Here is a 17,633-nt window from a genome sequence, read left to right on the forward strand (position 1 = left end):
TATTGGTGTCTTTTAAAATTAAGGTATGAGAAATTAGCTGTGGTTGAAATTTAGCTCTGGAGATGGAAAATCTGGATTAGTAAAATGTTTCCAGACTCAGATGAGGGTAACAGAGGCCTCTGACTCCATTCACCTACTTATTTCACTTTTTTTTTTTTTTTTTCATAGGGAAGTTGAAATACTGCCTTGTCGTTCTAAATCAGCCTCTGGACAAATGTGTTCGCCATCTTTGGAGCAAAGGTAATCTTAATTAGTGTTTGTGTTTCCTTACTTTCTTAATCTATTTAGGATAATAAAACTACTAAATATTCCAGAATCTAACTACAGTACCAAAAAGTGGAGCTTAAAGTAATTTAATTATTGAATTATCAGGTGAATGAATCTGCTTTTATGCTAAGCAGTTTCTGTGGGTGGTTTCCACAGCATGGACCCCGAAGGACAGAATTACAATGTAGCATCACTACTCTGTATTTCAGATCCACTATGTAGTTCATCCTGAGTACTCACTGTTTGTTGAAGTGTAAATAAAAAGCCACAATAAAAAGTATCATTCAAGCCTCACTCATCCTAGCATCCAACAATGAGATATCTGCAGGGTGACCAGATTTGCAAAATTTAAAAAAAAAAAAAAAGAGAGAGAGAGACTAACAATATACTAGAATCTCTAGGGATGCTGAAAAATATAAACATGCAGTAGATTTGCAGAATTAATACTTCTGTGAGTTTTCCTGTAAGAAACAGGCTTTATTAACTGCTTTTTTTTTTTTTTTTTTTACATTATCCTTTCGTTTTTATAGCATTAGCTCTAGGCTAGAAAATAGTATTAAATATCATTTGCTGTTTTGAACCTCAGCTTTTCCATGAAATCTTGAGCTTTTTTCAAAGGGGATACTTGTGTTAAGGTTAGCAATGTAAATTTTAAGCCAAATTAGATAGGCAGAAGAACATGATGCTTGATATATTGATGCATATTCCAGATGATTCTCTATTGTAGAAATCTTTAATATTCTCTGCATCAAGGTTATGTGTCTTATAATGCAAACCTGTCAATAGGCTCACATCTGCGGACAGAAGTAGTTGTGATACTAAGAGGGAATAGATCATTATGGATGATTTTGTATAATGAATTTTTATTGTCCTATGTGATTACCATGAAAACTCTTTATTCTAAGTTTAGCCAACTGAAAATGTCACATTGTTTTACTGAAAGTTGGAAAGTTATTTAATCAGTAACTTCACTGTCATAGAACTTCTCACTTGCTTGTAATTAGACATTCAGATGCCATCAGAAAGGTCTTTTGTTGTCAGTTCAGTGCCTAGTGCTGTGTCTGGCACGTAATTGCTTAGTAATTATAACCAGTGAAAGAATGAATTTAATATGATTCATATTGCTAATTAATACCAAAGTAAACTGGTTAGGCACATCTTTTTTTTTTTAATTTTTATTTATTTATGATAGTCACACAGAGAGAGAGAGAGAGAGAGAGATGCAGAGACATAGGCAGAGGGAGAAGCAGGCTCCATGCACCGGGAGCCCGATGTGGAATTCGATCCCGGGTCTCCAGGATCGCGACCTGGGCCAAAGGCAGGCGCTATACCGCTGTGCCACCCAGGGATCCCGGTTAGGCACATATTTTGTAGCTGAACTCATTATCAGGTTTTATTATATTTTTAGGAGAGTGTGTGAACAGCTGTGTTTTATCGCACATCTTAAAAATAAACAAAATAATCATTGACAGGAACTGCTGGAAATCTTGGGTGAGGAAAACCACATGTAGAAGTCTCATTTCAGAGGGGTGAAGGGTCCTATTTTGTCCATAGTGTGAAATAATGTAGATTTTTTTAGCTGACTGAAGTTTCTCATTGCATTAGTTTCCTGCAATGATTTTGATTCGAATAGTTTCACGCTGGACACACACCAACTATTTATTTAATTTGTGTAAGAAATGAATGCTAGGTCAGTCTGTATACATGGAAAGAACTATAGGTATCTAAGAGTAACATGGAGTGAAATGGTTAGATAAATCTCATTTCCAAAAGAACTTTTCTTTAGGTTATCTATATGTGTTTTTATATGTATCTCCAGGATAATTCTTGGCTCTCTGGAACCATTAACCATTGTAAAGAGTGGAACTGTTAAGTACTGAGGAAAGATAGAATAGGGTTTTTGTGATTCTCACAAAGAAGCTGTGATTTTTTGTTTGTAGTGTCCTGTTGTGTGTTGCTCGTCTTCTAAGTAAAAGAAAAAAAAATGGGTATTGGGCACCTGGGTGGCTCAGTTGGTTATATGGACTTGGCTCAGGTCATGATCTCAGGGCTGTGACATTGAGCCCTGCATCAGGATCCACACTCAGCAGAGATTCTGCTTAAGATTCTCCCTTGGGGGATCCCTGGGTGGCGCAGCGGTTTGGCGCCTGCCTTTGGCCCGGGGCGCGATCCTGGAGACCCGGGATCGAATCCCACGTCGGGCTCCCGGTGCATGGAGCCTGCTTCTCCCTCTGGATCTGTCTCTGCCTGTGTCTCTGGCTCTGTCTCTCCTTCTATCTCTCAAGAATAAATAAATAAAATCTTAAAAAAAAAAAAAAAAAAAGATTCTCCCTTGGTCTCCCTCTGCCCCTCCCCTTACATGTATGCATGCATGCTGTCTCTAAAATAAATAAATCTTCTTAAAAAATTGGGTATTGAGGAGGAGGTATAGACACTTGTTTTGATGAACATTGGTGGTTGTATGAATCATGGAATTCTACTCCTGAAACTAATATTGCACTGTATGTTAACTAACTGGAATTTAAATAAAAATTTGAAAAGAGAAAACAAAAACCAAACAAATAAAAAGAAAAAAAAATAGGGAAACTCTGAGCTTGAGTTGCTGATGTTAACAAAAGACAGCAGTCTACAAAAAAGTATAGAGCAGCCTTCAGAAGGGCCTGGGACGGAAGGTAGTATTGTGGCTTGGGATTTGAGCAAGGGCCAGAGGCAGCGTGCCTGCTCCTCTTTGTCCTGAATGTGGGACATTTTCTGTAACTTTCTGTAACAAATCTAAAGATTTGTGAAGAACAGAAATCATGGGGTGAAACCCAGGCTATTATATCAAAACACAGACAAATTTGAAGGCTGTTACACATGTGTAAGTCTTTTATATAAAATCGATGATTTAACTTACCTGAAGACTTCTGGAAAGTAGGTATTTCCTGAGATTTCTTTAAGGGGAAAGACTATTTTGAAGGTTTATTACTTTTGCAATGTTTACTTGATGTATTATGCAATTATTTTAAATGACTCGAGAAGGGATTCAAGGGAGATTAAAAGGAGAGAAGATTTTAAATGTATTTTCTCTTTAATACCTCATGAAGTTCCAGTGATTTTTCTTGGTTATAGGTCTTGGTCAGTTTTTTTTTTTTTAATTTTTTTTAATTTTTATTTATGATAGTCACACAGAGAGAGAGAGAGGCAGAGACACAGGCAGAGGGAGAAGCAGGCTCCATGCACCGGGAGCCTGACGTGGGATTTGATCCTGGGTCTCCAGGATCGCGCCCTGGGCCAAAGGCAGGCGCCAAACCGCTGCGCCACCCAGGGATCCCAGGTCTTGGTCAGTTTTAATCCCTGCCTGTCCCAGCAGTTTGTGTACTTAATTTAATCTGGAGATATAAAACAAGTATGTAGGTAGGTAGAGGAAAAGGCAGATAGGACAGTAGCCAGTATCTAACTTTTCTGTAACTACCAGAGGTTATTGGCATTTGTGAAAAGATACTGCTCTCAGATTTCTTAACTTTTTTTTTTTGAGTCTTTGTCTTCCAGTAAATGTCTTTGTCACCCTGAAATATGTGATAAGTAGAGAAAAATCGGAATGTCTGTATTTGAAGGATTCTACTTATATCTTATGCAGATCAGTTATTCTCTCCTTGGGGTCACTATGCTTACCAGGACCTTCAAAGGTAATAGGAGAACTCTGAATTACATAAAATTAAAAAAACAAAAACTAATAAAAAATCTGACATTCACTTACCTGGGATGAGGTTTTAGATGGACCATATATCAGGTTTCTAGGCATTTGACTTCTTAACGTATATCTTCATTTTTAATGTGAGTTCATGGCTTTTCTGTCTTTTCCATTTGATCCATAGAACATGGTGGCCATGGGAATTAGATTATGAATAGATTATCAGATTACACTGATGCCAGGTACTTATCTACAGTGTGACACTCTTTTCCTTTAAAAGCAGTTGGTTTTTATCACTTGATTTCTCTTTTTTCAGTTCTCTGGTAACCTTCAGATCATGCCAGGGTAGGAGCACTCTATCTGGTTCATTTCCAAGGAGGATTTAAAAAGTTGAAAACATTTTGACAAATCAGGCAGGTCTTTGAGGTTAAAAGGAGGATGCCCACGAAGCGTACATGAATGGAAATAGAAACAACGCCTTTGATTTTATAGCATCAGTGTTTTCCCTTCTGGTTCATTTGTAACTGATGCTTGCTGAGGACATTCTAGATCAGGCCTTGCGTCCAAAGCTGGGATGTAATGGTGGGCTCTCAGGTGGCTACAGTTGAGTTAGGGGAGCATAGACTAACTATGCTCCATGAGGTGTTTCCTCATGAAGGCAGCTCAGATGCTCTGAGAGTCACAAGTCCTTAGAATAAGCTCGCTCATCTTTGTTTCTTAAGTACCTGAAATTATCATAGTATTTGATTGACTGTACTTTGGTCATGTTTGTATGCCTTATGCTTTCTGTTTTTTAAATAAAAACACCTTATATAAATCAGTTTTTAATAGAATCCTGACTTGCTTTACTAATTAAACTGATCTCGTGCTAGTAATTAGTATTGCCATCAGTTTTAAATTTTTTTTTAAAGATTTTATTTATTCATGAGAGACACAGGGGGAGAGGCAGAGACACAGGCAGAGGGAGAAGCAGGCTCCCCATGGGGAGCCCAATGTGGGACTGGATCCCAGGAGGCCTGGATCATGACCTGAGCCACAGGCAGATGCTCAACCGCTGAGCCACCCAGGCTTCCCAGTTTTAAGTTTTAAATGATGTAGAAATCTGCTGTAAAGAACCTTGCTTTGACAGTTTTGTTGTATTACTCCTTTCCTTTATAAACTGTGTATGCTAGGAATTGGTAACCTCCTTTTAACTGGTTATTTGAAGTTGAGCTCACCCAAGGTTAGAAAATCTGTATTATGTAAGGTTCTTTTTTTTTTTTTTTTTCTATTCCCATTTTTCTATTCAGTGGGATCTCTACCTCATTTCTGGTGTCCAGTGGGATTATTCTCAAAATAAGAGAAATTGAATACGTGCTATTTTTAGGTGTAGATTCATTGGTTTGCTTTAACATACGTGGTATCAATCACTTGTTTTAATCTTACTACATATGTTAGTATACTTTATTCCTATTAGAGGGATTTCCATGGAAAGATGTTTTTTGATAATTACCTTAAAATTTTAAAATTACCGGCCCCTGGATGCCGCCGAGTAAGCATCGTTAAAGTCTCCCTTCACACTGCCGTCACGTCTAAGTCAGTCTCCCAAAGAGCCTGAGCAGCTGTGGAAGCTCTTCATTGGAGGTTTGAGCTTCGAAACAACCGAAGAGAGTCTGAGGAGCCATTTTGAGCAACGGGGGACGCTTACGGACTGTGTGGTAATGAGAGACCCCAATACCAAGCACTCCAGAGGCTTTGGGTTCCTCATGTACGCCACTGTGGAGGAGGTGGACGCAGCCGTGAACGCTCGGCCACACACAAGGTGGACGGAAGAGTCGTGGAACCAAAGAGGGCTGTCTCCCGAGAAGATTCTCAAAGACCCGGTGCCCACTTAACTGTGGAAAAGATTTTTGTTGGTGGCATTAAAGGAGACACTGAAGAACATCATCTAAGAGATTATTTTGAACAGTATTGGAAAATTGAAGTGAGTGAGACCATGACTGACTGAGGCAGTGGCAAAAAGGTTTTGCTTTTGTGACCTTTGACAACCATGACTCTGTAGACAAGATTGTCATTCAAAAATACCATCCTGTGAATGGCCACAGCTGTGAAGTAAGGAAAGCCCTATCGAAGCAAGAGATGGCTAGAGCTTCATCCAGCCAAAGAGGCCGAAGTGGTTCTGGAAACTTTGGTGGTGGTCGTGGAGGTGGTTTTGGTGGGAATGACAACTTTGGTCGTGGAGGAAACTTCAGTGGTGGAGGTGGCTTCGGTGGCAGTCGAGGTGGTGGTGGATACAGTGGCAGTGGGGATGGCTATAACGGATTTGGTAACGACGGAAGCAATTTTGGAGGTGGCGGAAGCTTTAACGATTTTGGCAATTACAATAATCCTCAAATTTTGGACCCATGAAAGGAGAAAATTTTGGAGGCAGAAGCTCTGGCCCCTATGGTAGTGGAGGCCAATACTTTGTCAAACCAAGAAACCAAGGTGGCTATGGCCGTTCTGTCAGCAGCAGAAGCTATGGCAGTGGCAGAAGGTTTTAATTACTGCCAGGAAATAAAGCTTAGCAGGAGGGGAGAGCCAGAGAAGTGACAGGGACCTACAGGTTACAACAGATTTGTGAACTCAGCCAAGCACAGTGGTGGCAGGGCCTAGCTGCTACAAAGAAGGCATTTTTTAAACAATACTCATGTGTATGGGCAAAAAACTCGAGGACTATATTTGTGACTAATTGTATAACAGGTTATTTTAGTTTCTGTTCTGTGGAAAGTGTAAAGCATTCCAACAAAGGGTTTTAATGTAGATTTTTTTTTGCACCCATGCTGTTGATTGCTAAATGTAATAGTCTGATCATGACACTGAATAAATGTGTCTTTAAAAATTTTTTTTTTTTTTTAAATTACCTTAATGCTTCTATTATAGCTGTCTCTGGAAGGGCTACTCCTGGTCCTTTTTTTTTTTTTTTTCTTTTTTTTTTTTTTAAGAGTCAGTTTCTACATACTCTGTGTTTTGTTTTCTCTCAGGCCTCCTATCTCACAGCTATTTCTTTGTGCTTGTTTAATGATTGATTTAAAAAAGTGGACATTTGTTCCTTCTTTGTACATAGCCTAGATTATTATTTATTCATTTTGCAAACATCCTCTCATCCTTTAAAGTCCAGCACCAGTGCTGCCTCTGGTGAAGGAAGGTTCCCTTACCTTACCTAGGTAGAGTGATCATTTTCTTAGCATTCATATTGTTTTTCTATTACTTATAAATGTCACCTTATCCATCCTTGAGGAAAAGCACCTTGAAAATGGATACAAAATGCTTTGCCTGAGGGTGTTTTCTCTTCTCTTCTGTGAGACTAGCCTGGGAGGGTAGTGATTGTAGGTCATGTTGGCAATTTCTGGAGGCCATTGTTGATCTTTAATGCTTTCGAGATCTTGGAAATCCTCCTGCCCTGCTGGGAGCCCAAGAGCAGGTACATGCACAGGGGACCTCTGTTGCTCTCTCTTCTGATTCTTCGCTCCTCAGCCTTGGTTTTAAATGATGTAGAAGTCGCTTCTGCTAAACTTGAACTCTATCACTCATTTCTTTCCCCCTCTGCTGACTCCCAGATGCTTATTTTGTATTTCCTTGTACAACTAGTTAGAACTGAAGTTTTCATTAATCTCTTGTTCTTCCCACATAGCTCATGTGCAAATGTAACACCTTTTGCCTCTATGATTTTATGCCTTTGATGGTTGGGGTGCTAACAAATGTGTCATTGGAGTATATCCTCTTTATTCATAAAATTATTATTATTATTATTATTATTCATTAAAAGAAGTACATCTTCTGCTCTATACAAGAGTAGAAAATTATGCAGTTCAACAGTACTCCTATCTTTTGACATTAGTGTCTAAAGAGGTTTATCATATATTCTTATTATAATACTCTTAAAGCTTTAAAATAATTTTATGAAAACTGTAGATTAACTTTATTTTTGTGATATATAAATGATTTCTTCTTTAAATTTCCATCTTTAATTATAGAGATATGTGTGCATTATAAAAATTTAAAACATCATGGTTTGTAATGAAAAAAAAAATCAGTTCCTAGTAACTATTTACTATTCTCCTTATTGTTTCATGCTTAGATTTTTGCCTTTTTAAATATTTCCTATGAAACGATTTTCATACGTATTTTTCAATATCAGGGTAATAGATGAAATGTTATTACCAAATAAGAAAATGCCCCTAAAATGATGAGTGCCAGGCCATATGATTCTGTATGCTTCATGGCAGGTAGTGTAGGCATTTTAACTGCCTGTTGGACTTCATTGTTTATGCCACTAAGGTCTGTGTCCTAATTAGTAGATCAGTTTTGTTTTGTTTTGTTTTTAGATTTATTTATTTGAGAAAGAGAGCATGTGCACACAGAAGAAGTGGGGCAGAGGGAGAGAGAGTCTTAAGCAGACTCTCTGCTCAGCCTGGAGCCCAATGCTGGACTCTATTTCAGGACCCTGATATCACAGCCTGAGCCGAAGCTAAGAGTTGCATGATTAACTGACTGTGCCACTTAGGTGCCCCTAGTATGTCATTTTTAGATGTGACCAGAAAATGGCTTCCAGGTTAGCAAAGCTACTTATGTTTTATATATAATATGCATATAAAAACTACTCACATTTACTCCATGTTTAATATTTACTTGTATCTGTGTGCACACGTAAGCTTTCTTTTGCCTGATGTTAAGCCTCACTGGAGTGATCCTGATGTGTGGTTAATGAGAGCTGTATGAGCATGTTGTTGATAGTTACCCTTGCTCAGGAGACTGAGCTGCAGCCTTTGTAGTGTGGTATCCTTGGTGAAACAAAGTACAAGGAAAAAAGTCCTAAAGAATTCTAGTTCTATGCTAACTAGATGGGGTAAAGCCTAGAACACATCAGTAGACCATCCCCTCTGGATAACTCTACAGGGGCAAATGCAACATACTGCATTTCTTTTCTTTCTATTCTTTAGATCAAGGTACTCGGGAGTTAGGTGGCCTTCCCTGAAATGCAGATTTGCCATGTTCATCAGCAATTCCCAGCAGTCTGTAATGAGAAATAAAGGTTTTTCTGTGGTGGTTTTTCTCTATTTCAGTTCAGAATACAGCTAATCCATTTAGTGTGAAAGACTTCTGAAAGAACATGCTGGAGAAGCCACCAGAGAAACATGGCGGAGTTGACATTTTCTACCCCATTGTATCATGTGTTGTGCCCTTCAGAATCTAGAAGCATTTATTTTTACCCAGATCCTACTTTAAACGCTATATACTGTTGTGTGGTAGATAAATATTAGTGTCTATGTGTGTATTAAGTGTTTGTCCTACTTTGCTTAGTGGCTTCTCCCTTGTAAGAGGGTGTTTCAAGGCCAGCTACATCTGGAAGTTTATTTAATCGAATATAGAGGAGTTGAATATTTCCATTGGTTAGTATTTGTATATAATTATAGATTAAAAACTAAATTGAACTCTTCTGTAGTATTAGTCTTTGGGGGAAGCTGAGCCTCTCTGAGCTTTTAGTTTTACAAGAATAGCTGCTTGGAATCTTTGGGAAGAAGCTGCCACTGGGAGGCAAAACGATAGTGAGAGGGTATAACCAACGGGTTCTTTACCACCTCACTGGAAGACCGTTTAGCTGAGAGAAAATCTGGTCCACATTCCTTCCATGTCTAGCATTCACTGGTGATATTTAGCCAACCTGAATGGGGCACCAGAGGAGAAGACCTTAGGGCAAAACATTTGTTTAAGCTACTACAAGAGGAAATATTCTATTTTTTGAACACATTCAGTAGAACTGAACAGTGTGAATCATTTAATGGCAGATTCTTGACGGAAATAGTGACACCTTCTAGTAAGGCTTCATTGCGATCTAAATAGTTAATTATGAGTTTAACTTTTAGGTATAAGCTGGTTATGGCTACCTGGATAGGTAAAATAGCATGTACATTTTCATTACTTGAGTATATTGGGGCAAAGGCCTAGCAGAATGTTCTCTGGGAAAATGCTAGGCTTTAGGTTTTCAGATTTTAGTTAGGATGATCTGGGAGGCATCTGTTCTAGTAATGAGTAGCTTAGTCATTAGACTTAAGAATCCTGTAATAGTTAAGCTTATCACAGTTTATTGAACTACCAAATTGACACCATTTGTGTCATTTTCTGTGCTTAGTGTTTCGCAGAACTTATGCTTTGAGCACATTTAAAGTGAACATTGAGCCAAAGATCCAATGAGCAATTTGCATACTTCGTTCAGGTCCATTAAGTAAAACAGTTATGTACAAGCTGTGGTCCCTGTAAATAAGGCTGGCAGAAAAGATCTGTCCCAGTCATACAGAAACATTTGGGAGACTACAAAAAGATTATTTGATATAGAAGACATTTCAGTATATTAGTGGCATAGCACAAAATCTGTTTTGTTTGATATGAGACCGGAGACCTAATTTTACCACTCCTATCTCCAAGATGATGGTCCATTTCTATTGAAAGAGATCTTTTATCATTCTGGGTATTATAATACAAATATTATCAGATACTAAAGACCTCTGTTATTTTCATTCCCAAGATTCCCTCCTAAGCTTTGTGTTATTCTAGTAACCATAATAACATAATTTGTAACACAGTTTCAGTACTTGATATTTGAAATACATCTGCGGGGTGCACCTGGGTGGCTCAGTTAAGTGTCCAACTCATGATTTTTTTTTAGAAAGCTCTTTTCTTTTCTTTTCTTTTCTTTTCTTTTCTTTTCTTTTCTTTTCTTTTCTTTTCTTTTCTTTCTTTTCTCTTCTCTTCTCTTCTCTTCTCTCTCTTTTCTTTTCTTTCTTTTTTTTTTTTTTTTTATGATAGTCACACACACAGAGAGAGAGAGAGGCAAAGACACATGCAGAGGGAGAAGCAGGCTCCATGCACCAGGAGCCCGATGTGGGATTCGATCCCAGGTCTCCAGGATCGCGCCCTGGGCCAAAGGCAGGCGCTAAACCGCTGCGCCACCCAGGGATCCCTCAACTCATGATTTTGGCTCAGGTCATGATCTCGTGGGTTGTGAGATGGAGCTGCGTGTCGGGGCTCTATACTCAGTAGGAGTTGGCTTGAGATTCTCTCCCTCTACCCCTCCCCACACTCATGTTCTCTTTCTCTCTCTCTAAAATAAATCTTTAAAAGATATTTGAAATACATTCATAAATCTGCTGTACTTCCTAATTCATGGTACTTTATGTAAACTGCTGCACTTGGTATTCTAAAGAAAGGTCATTTTTAAAGACCAACCTTCACAGCATTACATTTTCTAATATGTTTACTAAAAGGCAAAAAACTCTTACATTACTCTGTTTTTTATTTTTATTTTTATTTATTTTTATTTTTTATTTTTTTAATTTTTATTTATTTATGATAGTCACAGAGAGAGAGAGAGAGAGGCAGAGACACAGGCAGAGGAAGAAGCAGGCTCCGTGCACCGGGAGCCTGATGTGGGATTCGATCCCGGGTCTCCAGGATCGCGCCCTGGGCCAAAGGCAGGCACCAAACCGCTGCGTCACCCAGGGATCCCTACTCTGTTTTTTAATCCGTATTTTTTTTGAGCATGGTCTGTGTCAAGTGATGTGCAAAAACTGGGATACCAGTGAGAAAGACACAGACCTTTTTCTTAAAGTACTTATAATCTAGTGTCTGATGTACCCATTCCCAACGTACATGTCAGAATTGTCACCGTAAAGTGTATTACTGTTAGGGACTGATTTGTTTTCCCCCAAATCATCTGTAGAGTCCCCAGTGTGATGATATTTGGAGATAGTCGAGGCACTTGGGTGGCTCAGTGACTGAGCATCTGCCTTTGGCTCAGGTCGTGATTCTGGGATCGAGTCCTGCATCAGGCTCCCTGCAGGGAGCCTGCTTCTCCCTCTGCCTGTGTCTCTGCCTCTCTCTCTGTGTCTCTCATGAATAAATACGAAAATCTTTATCTTTTTGTATTTTTCTTTATTGGAGTTCCATTTGCCAACATATGGTATATATTTAAAGACGTAGTTAAGATTACATGAGGCTTTAGGTGGAGTCTTAATGCAATAGGAATGCTGTCCTTACAAGAAGATGACACACCAGGGATGGTGCTCTGAGAAAGGCTATGTGAGGATGCAGTGAGAAAAGGTGCTCATCTGCAGCCATGGAGAGAGGCCTCAAGAGAAACCAACTCTGCTCACGCCTTGACCTTAGACCTCTAGTCTCCAGAACTGTGAGAAAACAAATTTCTGTTGTTTAAGGTACCCCGTCTGTGGTATTTTGCTATCGAATCCCTAGCAAACTTGCAATTATATACAAGGCTTCTTGGCAAGTGGATAACTGTTCAACTCTCTCTTCTCTAGAAATAGCATTGATCTCAAAGGTCTTTTGTATTTATAAGCCTGGTGCCTGGGATTCTTATAGGCAGTCTAGATCTTACTGTAGTATGTTGTAGTTTCAATCCATTACTGGTAGGCATTGAACCTTCCCTGGATTCAATGCTAAATAGCCTCAGACTGAAACTGGTACTCCTTGTCTACAGAGGATATTTTAGTAACTTCAGAAAAACAATGAAAGTATCGTATATGTTAGGTATTAATTCGATGGATATAAATGGATTTGGAAAATAAATTCTGTACATCTTAAATATGGAAAAAGTATAAATCAAATAGAGTGAAACAATTTTTTTTTTAGTGAAATAAATTTAAATAACTCAATTACCGGTGATTATTTTGGGCATTAATTTATTACCTTGTATGTATGCATTTGCTTTTCTTGTAAAACCTCAATTAGAAAGTTTCTTTGCATTACTTTGGGACCATTATACCTTCAGTCTGGATATTTTTGTAGGTCATTTGACCTCAAGGCCAACCTAAAATGGATTTTTTTTCCTTCCTCCTTTATACGATGTGGTATTTATGAGATGTGGCTTGTTTGCAGTATGGTAGCCAGCTCTTTTGCATAAAATATACTCATTGAGTAGTAAATAATGGATTGCAAATCCCACCATGGGACTTGGTGAGACTGTTGGTACTAAATAAGATCATCTAAGGATAGAAGGATGTTTTAGATGAGGGGGACAGTAGTTTTTAAGAAAAAACTTAAGTATGTTTATAAAGAAAAGTTGTTCATGAGCATACTTTAGTTTGTTTTTATAGTTCTGTGTTCTGACTTGGTAACAGACACGTAGCTTTTTTTTTTTTTTTTTAAGATTATATTTTTAAGTCCTCTCCACCGGTGCAGGGCCCAAACTCGCAACCCCATGATCAAGAGTTGTGTGTTCCACTGATTGAGCCGGCCAAGTGCCCCCAGACATACAGTGTATGATAAAAAATGTTTTGCTTTTTAATAGGTACATTAGAAAAATATCTCACCTTTCTTCACTCTCAATTCCTGCCTCCCCCGCCCCCATACACACACACACACACACACACACACACACACACTCACACACACTTGGGTAGTTTTTGTGAGGTGAATAGACTCATTGATGTAGCTGTACTGGAAAAATGATTCAGCAGACTGTCCAAAGATGGTGAATGATGTGGGTTAGTGAAAAATCAGCCAAGATATGTTTGCCAAATTTTCATCTTTTAGAAGTCACCTGCCTCTCTTCTTTCTGTGTAACTTAGTAGTGAAAACGGGAAAAATACCAGTGGTGGTAGTTATTTCCTCCCAATAAGTAATAAATGAATGACTGTAAGAATTGAGCATTATAAAATGTTTTAAATTCTTTCACCTTGCGGTTGAAATTTATAGGTAAATGATCAATGTATAAAACATATTTCAGGGTAGTGGATGTTAATGGGAAAATAATAGAATCATCCAGAATATTTGTTTTTGAGACTATGATTCTGCCATTAAATAAAATTGTATAATTTTATGCTGAAGATCAAAGTGTCAAAGAATGCACCATCCCCTCCTGTAGTCCATCATTCCCTTTAAGAGCACAAGAGTATTTTGCTTGCTCAGTAATGTAATTATGTTTTTGGGATGTTCTTGAAAGTTCACAACAGAGACAATAGAGGATAAATAAGGTACAATGAATTTTTTTCAGCCGTCAGCAGCTTTTGGTTATGTTAAAAAAATAGATTGGTAATATTATTTCAAATGTACTTAACATTATCAGCCTGGATTATTCATTGGACAGGTATTTATTGAATATCTAACTTATCACTGGTCACAAACCAAGCCAGTTTTTTTGCTTAATGATTACTTTATACATGTTGTTTATAACGATGCATGTGGTGATTTTGGTGCTCTCCTTGGGGTTCCACTGGCACTCACTCGTCATGCACAGCACTGTGCATTATTCCTGTTCAGCAGCATATAGAATATTGCAGAAATAATAGAAGGGGCAATATCTTTGTACTTGATGGAAATAGGCTGGATTTGTCACTTCGGAGGGAGGAGAAAAGATAAAGATAGACTAACATTTGTATGAATATGATTGTACATGGAAAATTCAGAGATCTTGGGGATCCCTGGGTGGCTCAGTGGTTTGGCGCCTGCCTTCAGTCCAGGGCATGATCCTGGAGTCCTGGGATCGAATCCCACATCGGGCTCCCTGCATGGAGCCTGCTTCTCCCTCTGCCTGTGTCTCTGCCTCTCTCTCTCTCTCTCTCTCTCTCTCTCTCTCTGTCTCTCATGGATAAATAAATCTTAAAAAAGAAAAGAAAAGAAAAGAAAAAAAATTAGGGATCTTGAGAAATAAAAATATGCCATCTTCAACAACTCTATATTTATGTAACCCAGTAGATTTGTTTTCACTTACTATATGACTTATCTGTGTCATTTGCTTAAATTTACCACATTCTCCTTTGCTTTGATTATGTAGACAGGACTGTTGGTTTTGTTTTTTCTTACTTTTTAATTTTTAAATATCAATTACTACCAAATCAAAGACTTAGAGAAAAATATGCTTTTAATCCTAACATTCAATTAGGCCTCTGAGGACTATGCTCCAAAACTCTCATTAGTTGAATAAAATACCATCTCTCGTTGGAAATAGGATAGGAGTATTGTCAGTTGTCATGATGTTATTCACCCATGGAATACTGTTTCTAGTTTTTAAGGGACATTTTTTAGCAGTGGCCTCCATAATAACTTGCATTCCATTTGTTCCCTTTTTATCTTGTCTTACATAACCAAGCAAAAAGTATAACATGTGAATGTTACAAGTTAGTCTAAAACTAGCATTTTTTTTCCTGACCAAATTATAAGCATGCTTTAATAACTTCCTAATATTTTCTTGGAGAGGCGAATTGTTTATGTTCTCAGAGTATAACAACAAATCAAGATATATCAGCTTTCTGGGCTTTAAAGAAACAATATTCCTTTCCTCCAGAGGAGAATAATAAATACACAACATGGGCAGACTTTTTTCTCTTTTTGTAAATAGAAAGTAATCTTGTCATATTTAACAGTATTAAAGACATTACATATGTTTAGTCAAATGTGGTGTGGAAATGGTTTGGAGGTCCTACTTGCTGCTTCTATCATGTCTGTGACATCTGTTAACTCTCCATAAGCACACAGCTATGAACTATTGTAGCTAAGCATAATCCTCAGAGGCCTTCTATGGTAATTGGAGACATTACCATTCATTCAGTTTAACAAAACTGAGGTTGTGGTATGAATGTGTATATTTTATTCTTTATTAGCCTCAACTCGCACTTAAGTTTCTAGAAGGAAGATTAAGCCATGTAATACCTGTATTTTTTGTTAAAAACAAAACAAAACAAACCTCTGGTTACAGCAAATTTTGATGAACTGTGAATCTCTGCAAATGAGAAATTTTTCCTGCTAATCTTACTTTTGGGGGCTTGACATTTAGGATTCACAACTTCTCAATCAGTATGAAAACAACTTGGTTAAGATTCTGTGCATTCTATTTCTTTTCTCTATCCACATTTGAATGTTGGTCTTGGTACTCAGAGATCTTTAAAGTGGGTTTTAGTTATATTAACTCTATGGTACTTATTATATCAGAAATAGTCACTAATTATTTTATATGAAGATTTTTATACTTGCTAAACAGTGGAACAAACTGAAAGTGTTTATGTATTATTTAATATTTGTTTCAGTGGGGGCAGCCCCCGTGGCCCAGCGGTTTAGCGCCACCTTCAGCCCAGGGCCTGATCCTAGGGACCCGGGATCGAGTCCCACGTCAGGCTCCCTGCATGGAGCCTGCTTCTCCCTCTGTTTATGTCTCTGACTCTCTCTCTCTCTCTCTCTCTCTCTCTCTTTCTCTCTCTGTCTCTCATGAATAACTAAATAAAATCTTAAAAAATTTTGTTTCAGTGTAGTATCGATAACAACTTCATTAGCATTTCAATTTTAGAATTAATTTAAAATTTACTTGTGCCTACTGAGCATTTTGGGTTTCTCTTAAACAATTTTATATTATTATACAGTTATTGATGGTGTCTTTAAAAAATTTTTAAATGATGAAATAAGTAATTTTACCTGTTTTATATTCAGTTTTGAATCAAAAGTAAAAGACGATGTATTCCTTGTGGTACATGGATAGTGTCACATCAGTAAATTTAAGTAGTATCTTAAGCAAAAGCAAAAATTATTAGTTGCATTTGTTTCTTCAGTTTAATGAACGATACCAACACAGTTCTGTAACTTATTTTAATGCAAACCAAGAAATATGTTTGCACAATAAGTGAAGAAACATTACTAAGATAAATATAACAAGTATTTACAACTATGGAATAAAAAATTATAAAATTGAATGAACTTAAAAGATATATATAGGGGAATGTTTATCACCAAACTTTCTTTTGGTTATTGTCTGTATTGTTTTTCTTTCTTGAATGTATCAAGACAGCCTTAACCTGATGTCTGATTGATATTAGGATCATCAGATGAGGAGGTTATTATATTTGCCTGAGTAACTGGTTACTATCACCATCTTTATTTCATTTGGTCTTTCCAAAATGCTCATTTTTCAGCTTTGGTATCTTAAGTAAAAGTGAGGAGACACTGCTCTAAAACAAAGTAATCCATATTTACTGCTGTTTTCATCTTCTCATAAATCCAGTAAAAAGATGTTTTTTTAAAATTAATATTAATTAGATCCCTTTCACGAAGATGGCGCCGCAGGCAAAGAAGGAAGCCCCTGCCCCTCCCAAAGCCGAAGCCAAAGCAAAGGCTTTGAAAGCTAAGAAAGCGGTGCCGAAAGGCGTGCACAGTAACAAGAAAAAGAAGATCCGCACGTCACTTACATTCCAAGGACCCAAGACCCTGCATCTCCGAAGGCAGCCCAAGTATCCTCGAAAGAGCGCCCCCAGGAAAACAAGCTTGATCACTATGCCATCATCAAGTTCCCCTTAACTACTGAGTCAGCCATGAAGAAATAGAAGACAACAACACACTTGTGTTCATTGTGGATGTCAAGGCCAGTAAGCACCAGATCAAACAGGCTGTGAAGAAGCTCTATGACATTGACGTGGCCAAGGTCAACACCTTGATCAGGCCTGTTGGAGAGAAGAAAGCATATGTTCGACTGGCTCCTGACTATGATGCTTTAGATGTTGCCAACAAAATTGGGATCATCTAAACTGAGTCCAGCCGGCTATAAATCTAAATATAAATTTTTTCACCATTAAAAAAAATAAAATAAAATAAAATTAATATTAATTAATGAAATTAGTTGTTTTTCTAATGGCTTCTTCAAATTTGCACGATTCTTGCCCATCATTTATTTATTACC

General features: G+C 37.7%; 1 protein-coding gene across 2 annotated transcripts in view; it reads left to right on the top strand.

Annotated features, from left to right (window-relative positions):
- TPK1 (thiamin pyrophosphokinase 1) overlaps positions 1-17,633 on the top strand; it is a 319,383-nt gene that overhangs the window by 65,814 nt on the left and 235,936 nt on the right. For both annotated transcript variants that reach the window (XM_072762803.1, XM_026018334.2), the window contains one exon: positions 169-240. In XM_072762803.1, coding sequence (XP_072618904.1) covers positions 169-240 — 72 coding nt within the window. The remainder of the gene's footprint in view (positions 1-168; positions 241-17,633) is intronic.

The sequence above is a fragment of the Vulpes vulpes genome, chromosome 7 (genome assembly GCF_048418805.1).
Source record: "Vulpes vulpes isolate BD-2025 chromosome 7, VulVul3, whole genome shotgun sequence".
NCBI lineage: Eukaryota > Metazoa > Chordata > Mammalia > Carnivora > Canidae > Vulpes > Vulpes vulpes.